This window comes from Pristis pectinata, chromosome 32 (assembly GCF_009764475.1).
Source record: "Pristis pectinata isolate sPriPec2 chromosome 32, sPriPec2.1.pri, whole genome shotgun sequence".
In the NCBI taxonomy this organism is placed as follows: domain Eukaryota; kingdom Metazoa; phylum Chordata; class Chondrichthyes; order Rhinopristiformes; family Pristidae; genus Pristis; species Pristis pectinata.
The window spans coordinates 21,321,035-21,348,925 of record NC_067436.1 but is presented as its reverse complement, the minus strand read 5'-3'; the positions used below and the strand labels follow the sequence as shown (position 1 = coordinate 21,348,925).

Below are 27,891 nucleotides of genomic sequence, written 5' to 3'. Positions count from 1 at the left end.
TTAATTTTTATTTAGGCATTTAAAAGCTTTAATGAGTACTACAGCCATTTCAATGAATGTATTGCATGAATAGGACTGACCTGGTAATCATGACAAATTCTGTTTGCACGTTGATGCACTTTGTAAAGCTGGAGATGTTCATACATTGATCAGAAGCTGTACCAACTCCAGCTGCTTGTCTTAAGAGGCTGAGTCCCCCTGACTGCACTGGGTCCTGCAGGCACCAGCTCTCTTCATTCAAGCCCTGAGCTTTCGTCACAGCCACCCTGTCCCTCAGAGTAACAGCTCCAAGGAACTGAGCCATTCAAACACAGACCTCACTTTTATAACGCAGTATCCTGTGTACCAACTTTAAAAACCCTGTTCATCAGATAATTATCTGAAACTTAACAGGGCTGGTGGTGAGTGCAAGGATGTAGGGTACAGGAGTTCAGGGACAAGTCACACTTGCACAGGGTTCAGCTGAGTTGCTGTCCGCGTGCTCCAACTGCACTAACGTAGCAAACTTCAACGGCAGCCCCAAGTTTGCGCAGCCGATCCAACCAGATGATCTGCTTGTGGGACAGGTGGTCGTTCGGTCCCTTCACTTCTGCCAGCTGGGAGCCAAAGAGAAAGTGAAAATTCAGATAGGAAGCACTTAGCTAGGAAATCATCTCAAGCAAGACTTTGACATTCATGAACGATGCCTGTAAGAATGTGCTTTAGTGCCACCCTGGAGAAGCTGGTATCTGCCACTGCACCAGTGAGTTTGCCTCCCTCTCCCACAGCTCACCTTGTACTGGAGGCTCCGGCTGTTCCATACCACAAGATCAGGAAGACCCCCACGGCAATGCCTCAGGTCCTCAGCTAGAATCTTACAAATGCCGCTCAGGAACAGACCACCAAGGCAGCTCACGAGGCTCTGAAAACATCCCCACAAACATGTCACTTCATGACCCAATGTGCAGCGTTTCCACAATCTGTCAGTACAGCCCTCGTATCAAGATTCTATCATCTATCTGACTAGAGCATCGTGATCCATCTCTCTGCAGCCTTGGAGTACAGGAGCAATCATAACTTGGCTCAGGAGACCATTCAGCACAGAGTTCTCACTGGCTGATGGTACAGAAACTTTCTCACATGCAGTGGGTTCCAGGTCATAACCACTCTATGCAAAAAGCTTTTATCCATGCTCCACTTGTACCTTTTGAGCAAAATTTTTAATTTGGGTTCATTGCTCCTTAAGCCACTTGTGATGGGAACAGGTCTTGTAAAATCAAATCTCTCACTCACTTTATTCTGAGAACAGTCCCAAACTTCTCCACGTGCCTATTGTTTCTGAACTGTGATGGCACTATAATAGATGCTGTACTTGCGGGTAGGAATCTATGACTGTATAACAAGAGTATAGTTCTGTGAGTATGGCTCTGGAACATAACACAGGTACCCTACTGATGTAATACACACAAAATGAAAGGTCTCGACCCGAAAAGTTGACTGTTTATTTCTCTTCATAGACACTGCCTGACCTGCTGAGTTCCTCCAGCACTTTGTGTGTGTGTGTGTACTCCAGCATCTGCAGAATCTCGTGTGTCTCTGTGTACCCTACTGTGTATGGTTCTGTCACCGCGCAGGGATTGGAAGCAGTGTACCTGAGCCTGCTGAAGAGAGCTGAAGATCTCCCAGTTAATTAATGCAGCAGCTGTGTCTTTGTAACTGTTCCACACATCAGCGATGAGTGTGTGGAGGGTCTCTGTGGAGGTACCTTGCAGGAACCTGAGCCTCGATTCAATGTGTTCCTTCCGGTGTTGATAGAAATAGTCTGTGTACAGATCCAATGGACAAGTCTGGGGCACAAACATGGTTACATGTAATCATTACAGCCAATCTCCAACTGGACCAAAGCACAGCTGGTCCATGCTGTAATGTCCTGACACAATGCTGGAGCTGGTGACTAAATCTAGCATGAGCACTCCATCTGTCTGCACACTGAATATGATAGGAGGAAAGATTTTCAACTGAGATCTAGTCACCTGCTCCCAAGAATTACACACGCCAATGAAGGGTGCAGCCTCTTCGTGGGACAAGTTGATGAAGCCCTCTTACCCTAAACCTGCAATTTTAAGTATTTATCTAATTTGCTTTTGAATTTTACTATTCAAATACTAAATCTCAAAATAACTTCTCTTGAAAACAGCTGCAATTCACATTTAGAGTTAGAGTTATACAGCAGGGAACAGGCCCTTCAGCCCAACGTCCATGCAGACCAAGACATCTGTCCAAGCTAGTCCCCTTTGCCAGCATTTGGCCCATATCCCTCAAAACTTCTTCTATCCATGTACCTATCCAAATGTCTTTAAACATTGTAATTGTACCCGCCTCAAGCTTCCTCTGACAGCTCGTTCCATATACCCAACATCCTCTGTGAAAAACTTACCCCTCAGATCCTTTCAAATCTTTTCCCTCTCACTTTAAATCTATGTCCTCTAGTTTTAGACTCCCCTACCCCAGGAAGAACTGTAACCATCCACCTTATCTTATATACTTATATAAAGTCACCCCTCAGTCTCTTACACTCCAGGGGAAAAAAGCTCCCAGGCTATCCAGTCTCTCCTTGTAACTCAAGCCCTCCAGTCCCTGCAACATCCTTGCAAATCTTTCCTGCACCCTCTCCAGCTTAATCACATCCTTCCCATACTGCACACAATACTCAAAGTCTGGTCTCACCAACAACTTGTACAGTTGTAACATGATGTCCCAACTCCTGTACTCAGTGTCCTGACCAATGAAGGCCAGAACGCCAAACATCTTCTTCACCACCCTGTCTACCTGTGTCACTGCTTTCAGGGAATTTTGTACCTGTACCCCTAGCTCTCTCTGTTCTACAGCACTCTCCAGGGACCTGCCATTTACTGTGCAGGTCCTGCCCTGGTTTAACTTAGCAAAATACAACACCTCACATTTGTTGGAGTTAAATTCCATCTGCCACTCCTTGGCCCACTTTCCCAGTTCATCTAGATCCTGTTGTAATCTTAGATAACCTTCTTTACTGTCCACTACACCACCAATTTTGGTGTCATCCATAAACTTACTAACCTAGTTAACAACATTGTCATCCATATCATTAATATAGATGACAAACACCAGTGGCCCCAGCACCAATTCTGTGGCACACCACTGGTCACATGCCTCTGATCTGAATACAACCCTCCACTACCACCTCTCTCTCCTTCCACCAAGACAATTTTGTATCCAACTGGCTAGCTCACCCTGGATCCCATGTGATCTCACCTTCCAGACTAGTCTACCAAGCGGGACCTTGTCAAAGGCTGTATTAAAGTCCACGTAGACCACATCTTCTGCCCTGCCCTCATCACTCTTCTTCAGTACCTCTCCAAAAAAACAATCAAATTGCTGAGGCTCGATAGCCCATGCACAAAGCCATGCTGACTATCCTTCATCAGTCCTTGCCTTTCCAAATGCACGTAGATCACGTCCCTCAGAATCCCTTCCAGTAACCTTTCCGCCACTGATGTTAGGCTCACCAGCCTGCAGTTCTCTGGCTTGTCCTTGTAGCTCTTCTTAAATAAGGGCACAACATCTGCCACCCTCTAGTCTCCCGTGGCTAAAGATGACACAAATATCTCTGCCAGGGCCCCTACAATTTCTTCCCATGCTTCCCACAATTTCCTAGGATTCCCTTGGTCAGGCCCTGGGGATTTATCCACCTTAATATGCCTTAAGATTTCCTCTGTTGTAATGAGAATATGTTCCAAAGACATCACTATTCACTTCCCTGAATTCCCTAGCTTCCATGACCCCACGGTAAATACATACAAGTACTATTCGTTTAACACCTTGCCCATCTCCCGTGGCTCCTCACATAGGCAGCCACATTGATCCTTCAGGGGCCCTATTCTTTCCAATAATTACCCTGTTGCTCTTAATATACTTGTAGAAGCTCTTGGTATTCTCCTGCTAAAGCTCTCTCATGTGCGCTTTTTACCCTCCTGATTTCCATCTTAAGTGTTCTCCCATCTCTCTAAAACTCCAAGGGATTTACTTGATCCCAGCTGCCTATACCTGACATACACCCTCAATATGCCTCATAAACAATTTGAATGAATCAATACACCTGCTACACGAACCTCACAGACAAGCATGCCAGGTCCAGCCCAGAACAACAACACTTCAGCCAAGTACCTGAAATGGACTCCGGAAAACATCAGGGATTCCAGGTAGGAAGATGATTTCCCAGAAGAGAAGTCCAAATAGTGTTAAAAATGTGGCTCCTTCACCATGGATCCCTGGTACAGACAGAGCAACAGATCACTGCGACTATCCTGACATTTCACCAACAATAAAAGCCAGCGGGTTGCTGCGGCCATTACCCTGATCAAAGCCTTGCTGCTGGTAGTGGGCCAGGGACACTGCCTCCACGGAACAGATGACTGTAGAATGAGATTGCTCCTCCATCAGAAAGAAGGCGTTACCCATCCCTGGGCAGGTCCTGCCCTTTATTGTCACCTGGAAAGAACAAAATAAATTCTGAACTCCGCTCTGAGCTGCAGACTGCACTGACAAAGTCTCAGGGAGAGCTCCCACTGCCCAGCAGTGCCCATCCCACAAGAGGTGGGTAAGGAAGGACTGCTGGCAGTCCAACCCTGGGTGGGGCAGCTTCCAGCTCTGGGTTTAGCCTTGGGAGAGTGGCTCCAACTGGACCCAATCTACACTGGGGAAAGTGGCTCAGTCTTCGTTGTGGCTCCTGGATTACGCCAGAGTGTGTGTGAGGAGAGCTCCTACAGCCATACTGTAGTTATACAGCACAGAAACAGGCCCTTCGGCCCAACTCATCCATGCCGACCAAGCTGCTTACTTGAGTTAGACCCATTTGCCTGCATTTGGCCCATATCCCTCTAAATCTTTCCTATCCATGTACAAATGTCTTAAACATTGTAACTGGTCCCAACTCTACAACTTCCTCTGGCAGCTCATTCCATTTACCCACCACTATCCACGTGAAAAACTTGCCCCTCAGATCCCCTTTAAATCTTTCCCCTCTCACCTGAAACGGGTTCTTTAGTTTTAGACTCCCCTACCCTGGGAAAAAGACCGTGACCATCAACCTTATCTACGCCCCTCATGACTGTATAAACCTCTATAAGGTTGAGGTTTATACAGTAAGGAGGCCTATAAGCCAGGTAAAACAGTCCCAGCCTATCCAGTCTCTCCTTATGACTCAAGCCCTCCAGTCCTGGCAACATCCTTGTGAATATCTTCCGCACCCGTTCTACCTCAATCATATCCTTCCTATAGTGTGGCAAACTACAATTCCAAGTGTGGTCTCACTAACATTTTGTACAGCTGTACCATGGCGTCCCGTCATGTTGCCTAATGCAGTATCTCGGTGACTGATAATGTGACGGCACCAATCATTAGACAGGAGCAGATCAAGCAGGGCTCCCACTCTCACACCACTCACATGTGGCACTTTATCCACTTGCATCACAGGCAGGTCCTGAAGAAGGTGATGCCATTTCCTGCAGGTCGGAGAGTCACGTATCCGCTGCGCTCGCTGCTGTAGTGCCAGCCGATGTCCTGTGTGCACACGTGCATCAGCCAGACCCTCCCGCAAACAGTGGATTGCCTGCAACCAAAGTCAAAACAGGAGTCAATTCCAACGAACAATCCAAGGAAACGTTTGAGTCTGGATCAGCTACCACTCAACCAGGCCGCCACTTCAACCCAGTGAAGCTGGGCAGCACCAGACAGCAGTTGGCTAGTGTGGGATCTGGGGATCCTGTGAGCGATAACCTACCACAGGGCATGACCAGTGATGGGATCTTCCCGCTGTCACCCACCTGATGAAACACTCGGGGGGAGCCACAGGGTCCTGCTCCCTTAGTCAGTGTTACCTGATCCGTCTGTTTCAGATGTTGCTGGAGATTCAGAGTCAGTCGATCCCACCAGCGGCCACGACTCTCTGGACAAAAGGCGCTCTGGTCCAGGAGGCTCCTCAATTCCTCCACAGCCTCCTGACAACAAGATTCAAGGATGGCTTTTAACAGTGGGACTCCTAGCTCCAGCACTCAGCTCGTGACAGAGTTGTACTGCACAGAAACAGGCCCTTCTGTCCACCACATCATGCTGATCTTTGTGCCCATTTACACCAATCTCATTTACTCGTGCTGGGTCCATATTCTTCTACATTTTGCCTATTTAAGTGTCTGTCTAAATACCTCTTAAACACAGTGATTGTATCCGATTCCACCACCTCCTCCGGCAGTGTGTTCCAGATATCAACCACTCTGTGAAAAAATCTTACGCCTCAGATCCCCTTTAAAACTCCTTCCTCTCACCTTAAGCTTATGCTTGTTAGTTTTTGATATCCCTACCATGAGAAAAAGATTCTGACTCTGTCAGGTCACGCCCTCAGCCTCCCTTCCTCCAGGGAACACAAACCCAGTCTATCCCCATCACTAAAGCCCTCCAATCCAGGCAACATCCTGGTGAATGTTCTCTGCACCCTCTCCAGTGCAACCACATCCTTCTCTAGTGCAGCCACCAGAACTGTACATAATACTCCAAGTGCACTCTAACCACTGCTTCATAAGGTTGTTATACAACATCCCAATTTTTTATATTCTATATCCTGACCTATGAAGGCGAGCATGTTATATGCCACCTTCATCATCATGTGTTGCCACTTTCAGCGAACTATGGACCATTGGTGCCTCTGTTCACCAACATTCCTTAGTGCCGTACCATTTACTTGTACGGTCTACCCCCATTTAACTTCACAAAATGCATTACCTCAAATACATTCCATCTGCCAACACTCTGCTCAATATCTATATCCTGCTGTAGCCTTAGACAACCTTCCTCGCTATCAACACCACCACCAACTTTAGCATCATCTGTGAATTTACTATTCATACCTCCTGCACCACATCCAAGTCATTTATATCATGAACAACAAGGGTCCCAGCACCATTCCCTGTGGTACACCACTGGTCACAGACTTCTAATCAGAAAAGCATCCTTCTGGACCAGCCTACCATGCAGAACCTTGTCAAAGGCCTTACTAAAGTCCATATAGACAACATCTACTGCCCTGACTTCATCAATCTCCTTTGTTACCTCCTAAAAAAAAACTCAATCAAATTAGTGAGACAGGACTTCCCTTGTACAAAGTCATGCTGACTGTCCCTAATCAGTCCCTGCCTTTGTAAATTAGCACAAATCCTGTCCCTTAAAATTTTCTCCAATAATTTCCCTACTGCTGATGTAAGCTTCTCACTGGCCTGTGGTTATCTGGCATGTCCCTGCTTCCTTTCTTAAATAAAGGAATAATTGTAGCTATCCTCCAGTCTTCTGGTACCTCGCCTGTGACTAACAAAGATTCAAAAATCTTCACCAGCGCCCCAGCTATCTCCTCCCTTGCTTCCCATAGCAGGCTGGGGTAGATCTCATCCATCCCTAAAGTTTAATCAACCTTTGTGTCCCATGACATCTAACACCTCCTCCTTCCTAATACTGATCTGCTCCAGATTATCCACGTAGCCCTCCCTGAATTCACTGTACTCACCAAGGAGAAAGATATGGAAAATAAATTAGAAGTGTTCATTTAAGAGCTCACCCACATCCCCTTGCTCCACACATCGATTACCCCTTGGTCCCCAAGGAGACCCACTCTTTCCCTGGCTATCCCCTTGCTCCTGATATAGAATCACAGGGTCATACAGCAAGGAAACAGTCCACCTGCCATTTCTCAGCTTACTTCACCAACACATTTATATCACTCCGTAGCCTACAACTACCCTCCACACTGTCAACAACTCCACCAATCCTCCTGTCATCTCCAAACTTACTGATCATGCCTCCTACATCCACGTCCCACTCGTTCATGTATATTATGAACAGCAAGGGTCCCAGCACAGATCCCTGTGGAACACCACTAGCCACAGGCATCCAATCACAAAAACAACTCTCCACCTCCTATTGCCAGCCAGTTTTGGACCCATGGGCCCTAATCTATTAGGCCCATATGGGATGTTGTCAAAGGCTTTAGTGAAGTCCATGTAACCTACATCTACAGCGCTGACCTCATCAATACACTTTATTTCCTCCTCAAAAAATTCAATCAGATCGGTCAGACAAGATCTGCCCTTGACAAAGCCATGTTGGCTATCTCTGATTAGCCCCTGCTTTCCAATTGATCATTAATCCTGTCCCCCAGAATTTTTCCAATAACTTCCCTAACACTGATGCTCACAGGTGTCATTACCAGGCCTTTCCCTGCTGCCCTTCTTGAAAAGGACGACCACATTTGCTGTCCTCTGGTCACCTAGTACCTCACTCGTGGCCAGCAAAGATGTAAAAATCTCAGCCTGAGCTGCAGCAAACTCTTCCCTTGCCTCCCTTAGCAGCCTGGGATAAATCTCATCTGGGCCTGGGGATTTAACCACCATTAAGCTCACTAGGCATCAGCTATCTATTTATTTATGGAGACTTGCACTAGAATTTCACCTTCCCTGAGTTTTCCAGCTACAAAGTTGGTTTCCTTTGTGAATTCCAATAAAAAGCATTCATTTAGTACCTCATCTGTACCTCCTGGCTCCTCACACAGATTGCCGCTCTTGTCCCTAATGGGTCCTATTTTTTCCCTAGTTATTCTTTTGTGCTTAATATACTTACAGGAAGTCTTCAGATTTACCTTGATCCTGTCTGGCAGTGATATTTCGTGACCTCTCATCTTCCCCATTTCCTTTTTAAGCACCTCCCTGCACTTTTATACTCTTGACAGTCCTCCCATGTTATTAGTTCCTTACATCTGCCATAAGATTCTTCTCTTTAACAACCCTCAACCTCCAGGCTTCTCTGTACATGTTACCCTTGGTTTTCACTTTTACAGGAACGTGTTGGCCCAGAACTCTTGTTATTTCTCCTTCAAATGCTTCCATATACCTGCAGAATGCCTTGGGAAGCTCCTTAATCTTCCTTGCCAAGGTTATTTCGTGGCCTGTTTACGCCCTAATTCCCTTCTTGAGTTCTTTGCTACATGTTCCCTTGAAATAGTTGTTTACACCTGCCATATGTTTCCATTTTTTCCAGATCAAACTTTAAAATTTCTTTGTCATCCAAGATTCCCTAATTTTGTCATCTCAGCCTTTCACCCTTACCAGAAAGTGCACTGGACTCTCACTGTCTCTCTTCTAAAAAAAACATCCCACTTGTCCGCTGCCATTTTTACCCTCAAACATCTGCTCCCAATCTATGTTCACCAGGTCCTCTCGTATACTATTGAAATCAGCTTTTCCCCATTTCCAGATTTTAAACTGAGGACCAACTTTATCTCTTTCCATAAAGACCTCGAAACTGATGTCAAGATCACTGTTCCCAAAATGTTCCCTGCTGACACACCAACCAGATGCTGGAGGAAATCAGCAGGCCAGGCAGCATCCATAGAGAATAGCAGGCAGTCAACGTTTCGGGTCAGGACCCTTCTTCAGGACTGAAGATAGGAAAAGGGAAAGCCCAATATATAGGAGGGGAAAACAGAGCAGTGATAGGTGGACAGAAGAGGGGAGGTGGGGTGGAACTCGCCAGTTTTATAAATATCGCCACTAATTTTCACCCGGCTTTCCAATTCACTTGGACTATCTCTGACACTCTCTCTCCTTTCTTGATCTCTACATCTCCATCTCATGAGATTCCTTATCCACTGACATCTTCTACAAACCCACCGACGCCCACAGCTACCTCGATTACAGCTCCTCTCACCCTGTTTCTTTCAAGCACGCTATCTTTTTCTCTCAATTTCTCCGCCTCTGCCGCATCTGCTCCCATGATGAGGCTTTCCACTCCAGGACATCAGAGATGTCCAACTTCTTTATTAACTGTGGGTTCCTCCCTATTATGGTTGAGAGAGCTCGCACCCACACCTCTGCTCTCACCCCCACCCCTCCCAGACCCAACAGGGACAAGGTCCCCCTTGTCCTCACATTTCATCCCACCAGCCTACGTATCCAACACATCATTCTCCACCACTTCCACCATCTCCAATGGGACCCCACTACCAAGCATATCTTCTCCTCCCTACCCCTTTCTGCCTTTCGTAGGGACTGCTCTCTCCGTGAATATCGCCTCCATTTCAGGTGAGGCAGAGATTTACCTGCACTTCCCCTAATATCACCTACTGCATTCGGTGCTCTAAGTGTGGCCTCCTCTACATTGGTGAGACCAAACGCAGATTAGGTGACTGTCTCGTAGAACACCTGCGCTCCGTCCATAACCGCGATCTGCATCTCCCCGTTGCCAGTCACTTCAATTCCCCCTCCCACTCCATCAGTGATATGTCAGTCCTCGGCCTCCTCCACTGCCGGGAGAAATCCAAACACAAACTGGAGGAACAGCACCTCATTTTCTGTCTTGGGACCTTACAGCCTAATAGCATGAACATCAAATTCTCCCACTTTAAGTAAACCAAACCACACCCCCCCCCACCACCCCCCCCACCACCACCACCCCCCCCAACCACCCCCCCCACCACCACCACCCCCCCCACCACCATCACCCCCCCCACCACCATGCTTCTTTTCTTCCCTTTCCTAGCCTCTCTCTCTTTTATCTCCTTGCTTTTTGTTTCTCTCCTTTTCCCCCCTCCCCCCATGCCACCTGCCTCCGTACGGTTGACCCATCCCCTGGTGGATCTGCTCTCCCTTCCTCCCCTCACCTGCCTATCATTATCTCTTACCTGCATCTACCTATCACCACCCTGTGCCCACCCTGCCTCCCCCTTTTGTCCACCTATCACCGCTCTGCTTTTCCCTCCTATATATTGGGCTTCCCCTTTTCCTATCTTCAATCCTGAAGAAGGGTCCTGACCCGAAACATTGACTGTCTGCTTTTCTCCGCGGATGCTGCCTGACCTGCTGAGTTCCTCCAGCAGCCTCCTGTTTTTTCATCTACATTCCAGCATCTGCAGTCCTTTATTTCTCTGACACTTCAACCACCTGCCCAGTTTCATTTCCTAAGAGACGGTTGAGTACAGCTCCATCTCTGGGAGAACTCTCTACAACTCTTTACATCCTATCTTGATGCACCATAGAAAGCATCCTATCTGGATGCATCGCGGCTTGGTACGGTAACTGTTCTGCCCGGGACTGCAAAAAAACTGCAAAGAGTTGCAGACACAGCTCAGCACATCACAGAAACCAGCCTCCCCTCTATGGACTCTGTCTACACTTCTCGCTGCCTCAGTAATCAAAGACCCCACCCACACTAGACATTCTCTCTCCACCCCCCTCCCCACCCTCCCATTGGGCAGAAGATACAAAAGCCTGAAAGCATGTACCACCAAGCTCAAGGACAGTTTCTATCCCGCTGTTATAAAACTATTGAACAGTTCCCTGGTACACTAAAATGGACTCTTGACCTCATAATCTACCACGTTATGGCCTTGCACCTTTGTCTACCTGCACTGCACTTTCTCTGTAGCTGTTACACATTCTGTATTGTTTTTACCTTGTACTTCCTCAATGCACTGTGTAATGAATTGATTTGTATGAACGGTATGCAAGTCAAGCTTTTCACTGTACCTCAGTTCATGTGACAATAATAAACCGACTCCAAAAGATTTTCTTGGACACATTTAACAAATTCTGCCCCATCTAAACCCCTTGTACTAAGGCAATTCCTATCAATTTTGGGAAAGTTAAACTCCTCCACTACTGTAATCCTATTGTTCTCACACTTTTTTGTGATTTGCTTAAATATCTGTTCTTCCAATGCTGACGATTGAGAGGCCTATAGTATAATCCCAGCAACATGGTTGCCCCTCTGTTATTCCCAAATTGTACCCACATGGCCTCATTAAACCAGACCCACTGCAGCCCAGCCTCGATGCCAGCTCTACTCCCTGCCTTGCATGTGAACTCCTGTCCCTGCCCCAGATCACCCTGACCCCCAACAAACCCTGGGTTTTTACAGCTTTGTTTTTTTTTACCTTGTACATATGAAGCCGCTGTAGAATTTCAACCCCTCTGAAGCGGATCCTCGTGTAGACCCATCCTGCAGTGAAACATCTCAGGTAGACCGGCAGCTCCTGACAGAACCTGAAATTAACCAACACTGCTCACCTGCCACTGAGGAAGAATCATTGCTCAGGAATACTGAGAACAAGCAATCACAAACCTGGGCTCAAACCCACCTGGTCGGTCAATGTTACCATCCCAGGCCAGTCTCAACCCTGCCCCTGCTGAACCCAAGGCTGCAGCACCAGCAGACACAGCCTCACTGACAACAGCAGCAATTAGAGTATAAGCAAGGTGTATTGGTGGAACAGTATGCAAGCAGCTTCACTCTACAAATCCCCATCCTATTCAGTACTTACCGAGGACTCCATAGCCACTGAAATACATCAACACCCTCATCATACTTCAAATGCCACACACTGTGCAAACCTCTCCTGCTGAGTTCATCCACCTGGTCGAGCCCCCTGCAACCTTAAGTGGCCTCAGCTCCACTCCAGCTTCCTGAACCACCAAGTCTCCTCTGAATTTGCCTCCTCCTCAGCTTTCATAGAATCATACGGCACAGAAATGGGCCCTTCAGCCCACTTCATCCATGCCAACCTCGATGCCTGTCCACGTTAATCCCATATGCCTGCATTAGGCCCGCATACCTCTGTGACTTTCCTATCCAAGTACCCGTCCAAACACATTTTAAATGTTGTAATTGTATCTGCTGCTACCACCTCCTCTGGCAGCTCATTCCAGATAACCACCTGTGTGAACCTATCCCTCAGATCTCTTTTAACTTTCTCCCCTCTCGCTTTAAACCTCTAGCTCGCACCCGTATCTCTGCCATTTCCTGCACCTCCGCTCTCACCCCCACCCCTCCCAGACCCAACAGGGATAGGGTCCCCCTTGTCCTCATATTTCATCCCACCAGCCTAAGTATCCAACACATTATTCTCCGCCACTTCTGCCATCTCCAACAGGACCCCACCACCAAGCACATCTTCCCCTCCGCACCCCTTTCTGCCTTTCGCAGGGACCGCTCTCTCCATGATTCCCTCGTTTATGCCTTCGCCCCATCCATCCGGCTCCCATCCCAGGAACTTTCCACTGCCCCCGCAATAGGTGCAACACCTGCCCCTACACCCCCTCCACCACCTCAAACAGACCCAAACAGTCTTTTCAGGTGAGGCAGAGATTCACCTGCACCTCCCTTAATATCATCTACTGCATTTGGTGCTCCAAGTGTGGCCTCCTCTACATTGGTGAGACCAAATGCAGACTAGGTGACTGTTTCGCAGAATACCTGAGCTCTGTCCGTAACTGCGATCTGCATCTCCCCATTGCCAGTCACTTCAACTCCCCCTCCCACACTATCCCAGATATGACAGTCCTCAGCCCCCTACTCTGCCAGGAGAATTCCAAGCGCAAACTGGAGGAACAGCACCTCATTTTCTGTCTTGGAACCTTGCAGCCCAACGGCACGAACATTGAATTCTCCCACTTTAGGTAACCCCCCCCACCATGCTTCTTCTCTTCTTCCATTTCCTAGCCCTTTTTTCTCCTCTCTCTTCTTATCTTTGACCCATCCCCCGGTGTATCTACTCTATCCTCCCCCGCACCCACCTATCACTATCTCTTACTTGCATCTGCCTATCACCACCCTGTGCCCACCTCACCTCCCCTCTTTTGTCCACCTATCACTGCTCTGCTTTTCCCTCCTATATATTGGGCTTCCCCTTTTCCTAGCTTCAGTCCTGAAGAAGGGTCCTGACCCTAAACGTTGACCGCCTGCTTTTCTCCACAGATGCTGCCTGGCCTGCTGAGTTCCTCCAGCATCATCGTGTTTTTCATCTACGTTCCAGCATCTGCAGTCCTTTGTTTCTCTAGCTCTACACTCCCCTGTCCCAGGAATAAAATTCTATCAACGCCCCTCAATTTTATAAACCTCTATAAGGTCATCCCTCAGCCTCCCACATTCCAGTAAGAATACACCCAGCCTCCAATCTCTCCCTATAACCACAGCCCTCCATTCCAGGTAACATCCTGGTGAATCTCCCTAATGCTACCACATCCTTCCTGTAGTGTGGTGACCAGAACTCTAGACAATACTCCAAGTGAGTCTAACCAATATTTTGTACAGCTGCAACACAATGTCCCAACTCTCATACTCAGTGCTTCAAGCCTATGAAGGCAAGCACACCAGATGTCTTTTTCACTTAGAACATAGAACATAACAGCACAGTACAGGCCCTTCGGCCCACGATGTTGTGCCGACATCTTATCCTGTTCTAATATCTATCTAATCCTTCCCTCCCACATAACCCTCCAATTTTCTACCATTCATTCAGCTAAGAGTCTCTTAAATGTCCCTAATGTGTCTGCCTCCACCACCTCTGCCAGTGGTGCGTTCCATGGACCCACCACTCTGTATAAAAAGCTTGCCTTTGACATCCCCCGATACCTTCCTTCGATCACCTTAAAATTGTGCCCCCTCATGTTAGCCACTTTTGCCCTGGGAAAAAGTCTGACTGTCCACTAGATCTATGCCTCTTATCATCTTGTACACCCCTATCAAGTCACCTCTCGACACCTGTGTCACCACTTTCAGTGAGCTATGGACTTGCACCTGAAGGTCTCTCTGTACATCAATGCTTTGAAAGTCCCTGCCATTTCTCTGTATGTCGTGCTAGAATATGACCTCCCAAAGGTCAGAGACTTCTCACTTTTCCAGATTAAATTCCATCTGCCACCGCTCCACCCAACTTTCCAGCTGATCTATGTCCCGCTGTATCCTTATATCACCTTCCTTATAATCTACAAACCCACCAATTTTTGTGTCGTCTGCAAACTTACTAATTAAATCACCTACATTCGCAACCAAGTTATTTTTATATATTACAAACAACAAAGTCCTAGCACCCACCCTTCAGTATACCACTTGTTACAGATTTCCAGTCAGAGAAACACCCATCCACCACTACCCTCTGCTTCCTATCACCCAGATAATTTTGGATCCAGTTTGCCAATATGCGTTGGATCCCTTCTGCCTTAATTTTCTGGACCAGCCTACCATCCAGGACCTTGTCAAAAGCCTTAGTAAAGTCTATGTAAACCAGGTCTACCTCCTCAAAAAACTCAATCAGATTTGTGTGACATGATCTCCCCTGCACAAAACATCGCTGACTCCTAGTCATTCCCTGTCTTTCCAAGTGAACATAAATCCTGTCCCTCAGAATCTTCTCCAACAACTTCCCTACCACTGTAGCTTCCATGCTTATCCCTCATCCCTTTCTGAACAAAGGGACAATATTAGCTATCCTGTATTCTGGCACATCAGCCGTGCCTAATGAAGATGCAAGAATTTCCATCAGAGCCCCAGCAATCTCCTCCCTTGGTTACCTCAGTATCATGGAATAGATCCCATTTGGCCCTGGGGATTCATCCACTCAATATTCCTAGCACTTCCTATTTCCTGATACCAACATGCACCTTTGATGGACAATGTTTAGTTTTGTCTCCACACTTTGCAACTTTTCCCTGACACTTCATTCCCCAACATCTATCTAACACGAATTGGTCAAATATCCAATTCTGTTACTCCTGCACTTTCTCTTTGGGACATTGAGAGCTTCACATAAATGCAGGGCTCTAGTTATGTCAATTTTGTTCTGTGGAATGAACGATTAGACCTTCCAAATAAATGAACGAGAGGAGCTGTTATTTGGAACCATTCCTCCAACCCACCATCTCCAGAAAATAGAAAGAAACATTTCCCTTCCCTGAAATGCCTGGTCCACAGTCACTCTTCATGGATTAACAAAGTTCTTCCACTTGCACAGCAATGGGTATTTATGTGACCAATGCCAGTGCAGGGACAGGGTGGTGAGTGGGTGCTAGTGTCAGCTGGATGGGTTTACCTCCCCCTTTAAATGGTGTTACCACGGACTGCAGAGATACCAGGCGCAAATGTGTTGAGCTCTTCCATTACCTGATGTCACTGCTGTTCTCCAGTTTGTTCCACGTCTTTTTGGCAGCTTTATAAATCTTAAGAGCGTCTCTCCAGGCCCTGTTGGCCATTGCTGTTCCCACCTCAGCCAGAGTGTGACAAGCCGCATCATACCTGCCGTACAACATATAATCACATATAATCAACCCTTATCTGAATCATAGAAGTAGGCCATTCAGCCGTCACATTGTACCAGATGAAAAAGAGCAACACCATCTGATCCTAACCAGTACCGGGTCTAAACCCCGCTGGGCACAGCTCTTCAAGTACACAATCAAGTAGTGATTAAATATAACGATGGCTTCTGCCTCCACTCAGGCAGTGAAGTGACACTCCACCACCCTCGGAGTTAAAGCATTTTTCCTCTAATCATAGAAACAGGAAAATACGAACAGGAGTAGGCTATCCGCATTTGCTCCGTCATTCAATACAATCATGGCTGATCACGTAACACAAAATAAGAGTCCTGCTCTCTCCCTATACTCCTTGATTCCTTTTTATCTCAAAACCTTCTTAAATATATTCAGCAACTTGCCTCTCCAGCCATCCAAGTGAAGAAATTTCTCCTCAACCTCAATCCTAAAGGCCTTATCCCATATCCTGAGATGGTTGAATTTCAACTGGATCCTTAAGGTTCTCCACTTCTTTCTCGACAACAGACCCAACCAGTCCCCCTCCACTGCCACCGTCTGGCAGAACTGGTGCTCACCCGTGACAACTTCTCTTTCGGCTCCTCCCACTTTCTCCAGACCAAAGGTGTAGCCATGAGCACTCACATGGGCCCAGCTATGCCTGCATTTTTATCAGCTACATGGAACAGTCCACATTCCAAGTCTATACCGGTAACGCTCCCCAACTCTTTCTCTGCTACACTGACGACTGCATTGGTGCTGCTTCCTGCACCCGTGTTGAGTTCATCAATTTCATCAACTTTGCCTCCAACTTCCACCCTGCCTTCAAATTTACTTGGTCCATTTCAGACACCTCTCTTCCCTTTCTGGATCTCTCTGTCTCCATCTCCGGAGACAGATTATTCACTGAGATCCTTTACAAATCCATCGACTCCACAGCTACCTTGACTACACCTCTTCCCACCCTGTCACTTGTAAGGATGCTATCCCCTTCTCCCAGTTCCTCCGCTGTATCTGTTCCCATGATGAGGCTTTCCATTCCAGGACATCCGAGATGTCCTCTTTTTTCAATAAACGGGGTTTCCCTTCCACCACCATCAATGCTGCCATCATGTGCATCTCCATTTCCCACACGTCTGCCCTCACCCTCTCCCACCCACCCCCCAACATAACAGGGACAGGGGTCCCCTTGTTCTCACCTACCACCCCACGAGCCTCCGCATCCAACACATCATTCTCCACATCTTCTGCCACCTCCCACGGGATCCCACCACCAGGCACATCTTCCCACCTTCCCCTCCCCCCTTTGCTTTCCGCAGGGATCACTCTCCCTGTGACTCCCTTGTCTACTCATCCCTCCCCACTGATGATCTCCCAGTACTTATCCCTGCAACTGCATTAAGTGCTACACCTGCCTCTACACCTCCAACCTCATCACCATTCAGGGCCCTAGACAGTTCTTCCAGGTGAGGCAGCGCTTCACCCGTGAACCCAAGGATATCATTTATTGCATCCAGGCCTCCTCTACATCAGTGAGACCTGACGCAGATTGTGTGACTGCTTCGAGCACCCTCACTCCATCCACCGCAACAGCCAGGACCTCCCGGTGGCCACCCACTTCAATTCCATATCTCACTCCCATACTGACATGTCTATCCACGGCCTCCTCTGCTGCCATGTTGAGGCCACATGCAGGTTGGAGGAACAACACCTCATATTCTGCCTTGATAGTCTCCAACCTGACGGCATCAACATCGATTTCTAACTTCTGGTGACCCCTCCCCTCTTTTTTCCTCCTCCCCCCCCCCTTTGTTTTCCCTCATTCCTGTGGCCGCCTCACCCCTTCTTTCCCCTACCCCGCCCTCATGACCTGCCCACTACCTATTCCCCACCTCCTTCCCTTTATTCCATGGTCTACTGTCCTCTCCTGCTGGATTTCTCCTTCTTCGGCCTTTTGGCTCTCCAACCTATCACCTCCCAGCTTGTTACATTACTCCCTTTCATTCTCCCCTTCCCCACCCACCTACCTTTCCCCTATCACCTGGACTCATCTATCATCTGCCAGCCTTTGCTCCTCCCCCTCCCCTGACCTTTTTATTCTGGCTTCTGCCCTCTTCCTTTCCAGTCCTGATTAAAGGTCTCAGCCCAAAATGTCGACTGTTTATTTTCCTTCATAGATGCTGCCTGACCTGCTGAGTTCCTCCAGCATTTTGTGTGTAAGGATCCCCTCCACTCCACTTACTATAGTCTAGGCTTTTGACCCCTCTGGTAAATTACATAATTTAACCGGGCCCCTTATGACTTTATACACCTCAACCAAGTCTCTCCTCAGCTTCCTCCGTTCCAAAGAAAACAATCCTAGTTTATTCAATCTTTCTACATGGCTACAATTCTCCAGTCCTGAGAAAATCATCTTGAACCCCACTTCAGTACAATCACACCCTGTAATATGGTGCCCAGAACTGTACTCACTGGTCAAGCTATGGTCTAACTAGATTTGGATAGCAAAACTTCTCTGTTCTTCTGCTTTCCTTTATTAGCCTTGGCTAATAAAGAAAAGCATCCTGTGGGTCTTTTTAACTACCTATTGACCCTGCTAACTTTCTGTTGATGTACACTCCAAGTTCTCTGATCTTCTAACCCCACTCCCATTGCTTGTATACTCCCTTGCACCTTCCCCAGTGCATTATCCATCTGTAAATAGTCTGTGCTCCAAGTTCAGGAAGCGATTAAAAAAAAATATGACACACACACTTCAGAAGTGAGAATTAAACAAGAAGTATAATGATTCCAAGAAGCTCCACCACCTACAGATCCAATAATCAGCCCATACATTCAGCTACAAGAGTCATTTATCTGCCATTAAATAGTGTAGAGGGCCCCTGACCTCAGTCCCAGCAGACAAGGTTCCTGTCCTGTCCTGTCCTATCTACCCGAGGGTTTTCTCTGTTAACTGATTAGAGTTTGCCATTACCTGAGCAAGTCATCTCTGTTCTGGAAGATTCTGGCCTCCCTGAGGACAGTGTATCTGGGGAACGTGATCCGGCCCATGTTGACCATGAGCACCGTGGACAGTTGGTTCTGACCCGCACAGGCTGCATCTTCATCATCTGTTGGCTCCGTCAGAGAGAAAAGTAGCAACACTCGTGAGAACACAGCACGAGCAACCACAGTGACTCTCACACACTGTCCGACCATCTCCTTCACCCTGATAACACAAAGCCCCAGAAACACACTCACAATCGAAGTATTAGTACCATAGACACCAGCCCCCACCCCTGACCTGTGAGGGTGCTCTGCTCTCCATGCAACCCTTACTTTTTCCCTGTTCCAGCCCCAACCCTGAGGCAGCTTTCTGCGCGCTGGGGAAGACATGAGTTAAGCTGCTGCAAATGCTAGCTGATCACTGAAGGACCCGACGCTACAAGCCCAGCACTTCCCATCTCCACCATTCCAAGACCGAGGGAACAAAATACCACAGTAGTTGGACAGAGATGAAACATGATGCTCAACCATTTACCATAGGGTCATCCTTGACTGAAGAGACATGCAGGGGGCACTGAGCAGGACAGTAGTAAAGTTAGAACGACTGACAACCTGGTAGGCTGCCCGTGAACAGCCAATGCTGCAACTTCTAGGGTTTCAGCCCCTGCACTCCCTTGGCCAGGAACAGCATGATGAGCACCCGTGCAGTCATTAAGCACACACCAACATCGCGTCCCCAGCCTAATTCAACAAGAGACATGATCGCAGGAACTCTCCAGAACTCTGCGTGCATCCTTGTCATAACACCTGGGGAACAGGAATACCATCTTTTCCCCATCCCATTCCCTCCCTGTGGCAGCTGTGCATCGGAGAACCTGTTCAGGATGGCAGGGCCAAGACTCCGGTTCGAGCTGAAGATTAACTGCTGCTTGGCCAGTCGTAGCAAGGACCCGAGGACCTCTGACCTCTGACCCTGGGGTCGCAAATGAAAGTGTTTAGCCAACAGTTTGAGCTCGGGGGCCGACAGCAGGTCCAGGGCATCAGAGACATCATGCAGCTCAGTGCCTGGGGAAGGGAAAGGTCATTGTTAGAAGTAACACTCAATAACTGGGGATGGAAGCCAAGTGATCCCATGTTACCCATGCCAGACGTTATCAGTGTGACTGGTTCACATTCCATACGACCAATTCAGAGCAAAGGTCTCAAGACCCTTTAGCAAGGTGGGCCAGAGAGAAGGCAATTTTATACACAGACAAGTTCACCAAACAATTTTAGAGAGTTTGCTGAGATGGCTGGAGGCCCAGGGAGATGTTGGGGTCAAGCCAGAGTAGGTAGATCAAAGAGTGCCAGAGCAGGTAAAGGAGGTGGGGTAAGGACATTCAAAGACAAAAAGGATTTTAAATTCAGTAAAAGGCAAATCTCTAATTTTCTGATTAATAGAAGTCCTCTCCTTCTTGAGGGGACCATACCTGTCTGAACCAAACCAGCGAGGGCTAGCTCACTGATGACGGGCCTCAGATCCTGGCCAATTTCAGCATAATCCAGCCGGTTCACCTTCAGCCAATTAAGCTTCCGTTGGAAAAGCCTCACATAGAGTTTCTGGCCAGCAGCTAAGGACAAAAGGCAACACACAGTGACTTCAACAAGAGTGACAGACTCAAACTAGTGGCAGACCCAGTCAAGAAGTCCACAAAAGCCAGGGTACAAAGAACTGGCAGAGGAACTAAACAAATATGATGTGTGTGTCTTCACAGAGATGACAAAAACTCCAAGAAATATCCAGGAACCAAGAATTCAGTGCAAATATGGAAATAAAAGAAATAAGTATTAGAAAAAAAAACTACTTGTGAAATTAATGAGGCTGAAAACTGATAAATCACAAGGGCCTGATGATCTATACTCAAAAATTTAAAAGCGGTGGCTGCAGAGATAGTAGATGCTCCAGTTATCATCTCCTAAAATTCCACAGATTCAGGAGTGGTTCCTGCAGATTGGAGGGTAGCAAAGGTGACTTTGCTATTTTTGAAAGGAGGCAGTAAGAAACCAGAAACCAGTGACCTGTTAGCCTGTTATCAGTGGAAGAGAAAAATGCTAAAAACTACAATAAAAGATATAATATAAAGAAACTTAGAAAATAATTTAATTAAACAGAGTCAATGTGGATTTATGAATAGGAAATCAATTTGGAGTTGTTTGAGGATGCATCTTGTGGAGTCGGTAAGGGGTCATCAGTGAATGTGATGTTATTCATTTCAGTAGAAAAAACAGCAATACTGAGAAAAAGGGAAATGTTGATGTTTAAGGGGCCTGGCTGTCTTAACACAAGTCACTGAAAGCTGGATGCACCAGCCAGTTAAGAAAGGCAAATGACATCATGGCCTTTTCTAGGACAAGTAATTATTTCCTACTACGATTATACGGGGTCTTGGTGAGATCACACCTGAAGTACTGAGCTCAGTTTTGGACTCCTTACTTAAAAGATATATTTGCCATAAGAGTGTAGAGTAAAGATTCCCCAGACTGGGAAGGTAGAGCTGTCATACAAGAAGGCAGTGAGGAGGCTAAGCTTCTATTCTCTGCAGTTTAGAAGAATGAGAGGTGACCTCATTGGAAATGTATAAAATTTTGATATGGGATGTGCAGGGATGATGTTTTCCCTGGCTAAGGAATATAGAACCAGGGATTATAATGTGAGAATGAGTGGTAGGCATTTAAGACTGAAAATAAGGAGAAATTTCTTCACTCGAAGAGTGGTGAATCTTTAGAATTCTCAAACTCAGTAGGCTGTGGATTGTGTTTACATCAGAAGTCAGTACACTTCTGGATATGAAAGACATTAAGGAATGTGAGGATAGTGCAAGGAAATTGTGTTTGAGGAAGAGGATGAGCCATGATCTTACTTATAATCCTATGTCCTAGGGGCATAGAGTACAAAATCTAGTGAGTTATGTTAAATCTTTATAGAATACTACTATGTCCAACTTGATATACAGAAACCACTTCTGGGCCCATACTTTAGGAAAGATATCAAGTCTTCAGAGAGGCCACAGTCAGCAGCAGTGCCGAGGGAGAGGAGGCACAACCTGTGAGAGCACACTACCCCACTGAGATCACTGGCACAGATGGAGGTGATGCCATGTTTTAGAATGCGACATGCTGAATTTCCTCTACTTTAATATTTTCAGAGTATAAGCTAAAATAAAGGTAGGTGATTAGTAGCAATGAGTGGTATAGGAGTTGAGACCTTACGTCACAGTTGTACAAGACATAGGTGAGTCTGCACTTGGAGTATTGTGTACAGTTTTAGTTGCCCTTTTATAAGAAAGACATCATTAAACTGGAGAAAGTGCAGAGGTGGTCTATGAGGATGCTGCCAGTACTCGAGGACTTGAGTTATAAGGAGAGGTTGGCCAGGCTAGGACTTTATTACTTGCAATGTAGGAGATTGAGGGGTGACCACACAGAAATGTGTAAAACCATGAGGGGCGTGGATAGGGGCAACGCACATGGTCTTTTTCCTAGCGAAGGGGAACTTAAAACTAGAGGGCATGGGTTTAAAATGGGAGGTGAAAGATTCAAAAGGGACTTGAGGGGCAACTTCTTCATGCAGTGGGTGGTATGTATACGGAATGAGCTGCCAGAGAAAGTGATTGAGGCAGGTATAGTAACAACATTAAAAAGACATTTGGATAAGTACATGGATAGGAGGGGTTTAGAGGGATATGGGCCAAATGGTACTAGCTTGGTGGGCACCATGGTTAGCATGGACGAGTTGGGCTGAAGGGCCTGTTTCCATGCTGTGTGTCTCTTTCATACCTGAATTAAAGGGACGCAACAGGAGCTTAATCAAAAGGTAATTATTTTTTACTTGGATTACATTTTAAGTAAAGGGTGTTTTTATTAAATTAAAATACAGCAGGGAGTTCAGTCCAGTACTTTGTGTGGCCTGCAGCATTTGGGAGTTTGTAGATGCTCCTTGCAGGCTGGACAACCAGATCTGCAGGAACTGCCTCCATATGACCAGCTTGAGCAGAGGGGTTTTAGAGCTTGGGCGCTAGCTGGAGGCATCACAGGGGCTATAGGGCTGAAAGTTATGTAGGCAGCACATTTATAAGAGATGGTCACCCTGCAGCATAAGGAAATGGAGTCAGAGGTAATGGGTAACCACCAGGCTGAGGGAGGGAGGCAGGAAGTCAGGAAGACTCAGAGTGCAGCTCAGTCCAGAACTGCTCTGTCCATGTTGGAAAATGGTAGCCCTGCAACCAGAGCCAGGATCACAGCCGTGTGGGTGGCTCAGCAGCACATGAGGGGGGGGGAGGAGCAAAAGTTCAAGGGCAATTGTGGGAGGACAGGCACTACTGCAGTTGTGAATGTGTTACCTCCCTGGTGACAGGGTCAAGAACATCACAGAGTGCTTGCAGGGCATTCTAAAGGGGGAGGGTAAAGAGTCAGTGGCCATAGATCATGAGGTCTTAGCAAATAACAGGACCAAGGATTTCTGAAGGCAGCAGCATATTCAGATGAGGTGGTTAATAAAGCAATGGGGATACTTTCCTTCATTAGCTGGGCCATAGAATACAAGAACAAGGAGGTTTTGATATAACTGTATAAAACATTAATAAAAATTAGTCTGATGTAGTTCAGATGGGTTCTGATGAAGGGTCTTCAGCCTGAAGCATTAACAGTTTCTCCTCAGCTGAAGGATGTGATTGCACTGGAAAGGGTGCAGAGGAGATTCACCATGAATGTTGCCTGGGATGGAACGTTTCCACTACAAGACACTGGACAGGTCGAGTTTGTTTTCCTTAGAACAGAGGAGGCCGAGGTGTACAGAATTATGAGGAGCATAGATGGCAACAAAAAAATTCCCTTTAGCAGAGGTGTCTATAATCAGAAGGGAAATATTTTTTCATCCAGAAGGTGGTGGCAATCTGGAACTTACTGCCTGAGGGACTGGTGAAAGCAGGTACCCTCACAACTTTTAAGGAGTATTTAGATGAGCACTTGAAACGCCAAGGCGTAGAAGGCTAGAGGCCAAGTGCTGGTGTAGACACGGTGGGCACAGGGTCAGTTTCATGATTCTAGAATGCACGGAAAGAGTCTGAGTTCTACAGCACAGAAACAAGACCTTCAGCCTAAATCGTCCATACCAACCTAGATGCCTATTCAAGCTAGTTCTATTGGATCTATATTCCTCTGAACCTTGTCTTTTAAGGTTTCCTCTGGAAACTTGTTCCACAAACCCACCACCCTGTGTGTGAAAAAAGTCATCTCTCAGGTCCCCTTTAAATCCTTCCCCCCTCACCTTAAGCCTACGTCCTCTAGTTTTAGACCCTCCCCTGTCCTGGGAAAAAGGTATGAGCATTCACCTTATCTACACCCCTCATGATTTTATACATCCTATAAGGTCACCATTCAGCCTCCTATGCTCCAGGGAAACCAGCCACAGCCTATCCAGTCTCTCCTCATAACTCAAGCCCTCCAGTCCCAGTAACATCCTCGTGGATCTTTTCTGCACCCTTTCCAGCTTAATGACATCCTTCCTATAACTGGGCAATCAAAAGTGTGCACAATACTCCAAGTGTGGTCTCACCAATGACTTGTATGGTTTTAACATGACATCCCAAATCCTGTACTCAATGTCCTGAATGATGAAGGCAAGCATGTCAAGTGCCTTCTTCACCACCCTATCAGCCCGTGTTGCCATTTTCAGGGAACTATGTACCTGTACCCTTAAGTCTCTCTGCTCTACAACACTTTCCAGGGCCATACAATTTACTGTGCAAGTCCTGTCCTGGTTTAACTGATCAAAATGCAACACTTCGCACTTGTCGATTTATACTCCATCTGCCACTCCTTGGCCCACTTCCCCACTTCATCTAGATCCTATTGTAATCTTAGAAAACATTCTTCAATGTCCACCAATTTTAGTGTCATCCACAAAGTTATATGTTAACATTGTCATCCAAATCATTAATATAGATGAAAAACAACAGTGGACCCGGCATTGGTTCCTGTGGCACACCACTGGTCACAGGCCTCCAATCTGAATAACAATCAGTGGTGGGTAAATTGCTGGTGGATACTCTGAGGGATAGGATCTACCAACATTTGGAAAGACAGGGTCTGACTCGGGACAGGCAGCGTGGCTTTGTGCGTGGGAAGTCGTGACTGACAAGTCTCTTGGAGTTCTTCAAAGAGGTAACCAAGAGGGTAGATGAGGGCAAGGCAGTGGATATTGTCTATATGGACTTTAGCAAGGCCCTTGACAAGGTCCTTCATGGCAAGCAAGTCCCTTTGTCTTGCATTCTTCACATGTTCTGCATTATGTGAACACAGAAGAACTACAGTTCCATAATTAGATCAATGTTCCATGTACCTTGACAGTTTAACTGTTTCTCCATACAATTCCCCCAATTTGTTACCTTATTAGTTTCACTCCTGTTACATAAAGTTGTTTTCTGCTAAATGAATCTTCTAATTCCCTTGGATTTGAGGGAAGAAATTCCAGACCCTGGGCTTGGAGAAAGGAAAATGTGTATTTGGGAATGTTGGGTGAAGACAGGCTTGATGTGCTGTAATGCCCTCAGTAGTCAACCTGGCTCATAGTATGGTCTCTTAGGCAACGTACCTGTGAGTTTGCTGCCAGTGAAATTGTATCCCAAAACTTTAAGGATAGAGAGGAAAAATCATAATGATTAATCATAGAGACAAGGACATCTAACCAGGGTAGGACTTGTACAGTGAATGGTAGAACCCTGAGGGGTGTTATGGAACAGAGGGATCTAGAAGTGCAAGTGCACAGTTTGCTGAAAGTGATGTCTCAAGTAGATAGGGTGGTGAAGAATGCATTTAGCACACTGGCCTTCATCATTTGGGAAGTTATGTTGCAGTTATAAAAGATGTTGGTGAGGACTCACTTGGAGTACTGTGTACAGTTCTGGTCACCCTGTTATTGGAAAGATGTTATTAAAGAGCGCAGAAAAGATTAACAAGGACGTTGCCTGGACTTGGGGGCCTGAGTTACAAGGAAAGGTTGTGTGGACTAAGACTTTATTCCCTGGAACGTAGGAATGAGGGCTAATCTGATAGAGGTGTACAAGATCATGAGGGGCATAGACAGGGTGAAAGCACAGTTTTTTTCCTAGGGAGGGGGTGCTAAAAATAAGAGGGCATAGGTTTAAGATCAGAGGCAAAAGATTTAAAAGGGACATCAGGGGCAGCTTCTTCACGCAAGGGGTGGTGTGTATTTGGAATGAGCTGCCAGAAATAGTGGTTGAGGTGGGCACATTAGCAATGTTTAAAAGCCGTCTAGGTAAGTACATGGATAAGAGAGGTTTAGAGGGCAATGTGCCAAATGAGGGCAGATGGGACTAGCTCTCTGGGCAACACAGTTGATGTGGATGAGTTGGGCAGATGACTTGAATCCTCCACCATCTCCCACTGCCCCCAAGCACCAAGCCAACTTTTGTATCCAATTGGCTAGCTCACCCTGGATCCCATATGATCTAATTTTCCAGACAAGCCTACCATGTAGGACCCGGTGAAAAACCTTGCTGCAGTGCACGTAAACAACACCCACCATGCCCTCTTCAGTCTTCTTTGTTACTGCTTCTAAATACTCAGTCAAGTTTGTGAGACATGATTTCTCACACACAAACCTATGTTAACTACCCCTACTCAGTCCTTGCCCCATCCAGATGCTGGTAAATACTGTCCTTCAGAATTCCTATAACTTTCCCACCACTGAATTTAGGCTCACCCGCCTGTATTCCCTGGTTTATCCAGATGTAACAGGTAGCACCAGAGATGATGGATCGGATTCTTAGAATTGGGATCTGGTCTGTTTCCTCGGAGAAGTTTGAAAGGTGAGATTTGATGGTGGGGTTCAAATCATGAAGGGTTTTGATAGGATGAAAATAAAACCTTCTTTCCACTGGAGGAGGACTAGTGACGGGGGAAAAAAAGAGGGGCTATAGGAACTTTTTTATTCTGTGAATTGATGGGACCCGGAATGCAAAGGTTAAGGTAGGAGCAGAGTCAACAGGCAGTTGCAAAAGGGTGAAATTGAACAAAGATTTAGTTAGTTACTAAGAGCTTCTCCAAAGCCCCGATGAACTGAAGGATCGTCTCCCGTGCTGCTTCACACCGAGCTGGGCAGAGACAAGCGCTGGGGGCTCCCTGGGACCACCAGCCCCGGGCTCACGTTCAGCTCCATACCCGAGAGGCGCCGGAACACCCGGATCCAGTGCCCGTCCTCCTCACTCAACAGCTCGGCGTCCGGGCTCCGCAGCACCGCGTCCAACACCGTCAGGAAGTTCGCCAGGTAGTAGGGCGGGGACCCCGCGTCCCGCCATCCGGCTCCGGGGGCCGCTCCCTCGCCGGTCCCGGACGGCGCTCCCTCGCCGGTCCCGGGGGCTCCGGGGGCCGCTCCCTCACCGGTCCCGGACGGCGCTCCCTCGCCGGTCCCGGGGGCTCCGGGGGCCGCTCCCTCGCCGGTCCCGGACGGCACTCCCTCGCCGGTCCCGGGGGCTCTGGGGGCCGCTCCCTCGCCGCCGGCCTTCGCCCGCCGATGCCGCCGCGACAACTTGTTCACGAGGCTGGGCCGCGACGCCGCGTCATCCCGGAATAAGGCCTGGGCTTCTGTCGCCTCTGCCCCCGGAGGACCGACTGCTGATTCCCCTTCGTTCGCGGCCGAAACGCGAGGCCTTCGCTCCCGGAGCGAGAGGCGACATCGCGATCTCTTCGGAGCGGGAGGCGGCATGAC

The 27,891-nt window shown here is 47.3% G+C and overlaps 1 protein-coding gene across 1 annotated transcript; it reads right to left on the bottom strand.

The window, feature by feature from the left end:
- Nucleotides 1-27,891, bottom strand: fan1 (FANCD2 and FANCI associated nuclease 1). Its single transcript, XM_052042541.1, has 13 exons — nt 27,345-27,891; nt 20,594-20,734; nt 20,000-20,189; nt 19,114-19,347; nt 15,991-16,122; nt 11,987-12,095; nt 5,895-6,014; nt 5,462-5,626; nt 4,371-4,506; nt 4,183-4,286; nt 1,632-1,826; nt 773-901; nt 1-596 (listed from the first exon to the last, which is right to left on the bottom strand). The coding sequence occupies exons 1-13, from the start codon at nt 27,886-27,888 to the stop codon at nt 459-461; spliced, it is 2,337 nt and encodes a 778-aa protein (XP_051898501.1). The 5' UTR covers nt 27,889-27,891; the 3' UTR covers nt 1-458.

Bases quoted from the DNA above. Each gene is read 5' to 3' on its own strand.
- fan1 (XM_052042541.1), bottom strand. From the start codon at position 27,888: ATGCCGCCTCCCGCTCCGAAGAGATCGCGATGTCGCCTCTCGCTCCGG. The intron at 19,348-19,999 runs GTTCTCCGATGC...TTGTGTTATCAG, and splicing joins GGCCCTGCCATCCTGAACAG to GGTGAAGGAGATGGTCGGAC. The intron at 1,827-4,182 runs GTACTTGGCTGA...TTTGTGCCCCAG, and splicing joins TTTTCCGGAGTCCATTTCAG to ACTTGTCCATTGGATCTGTA.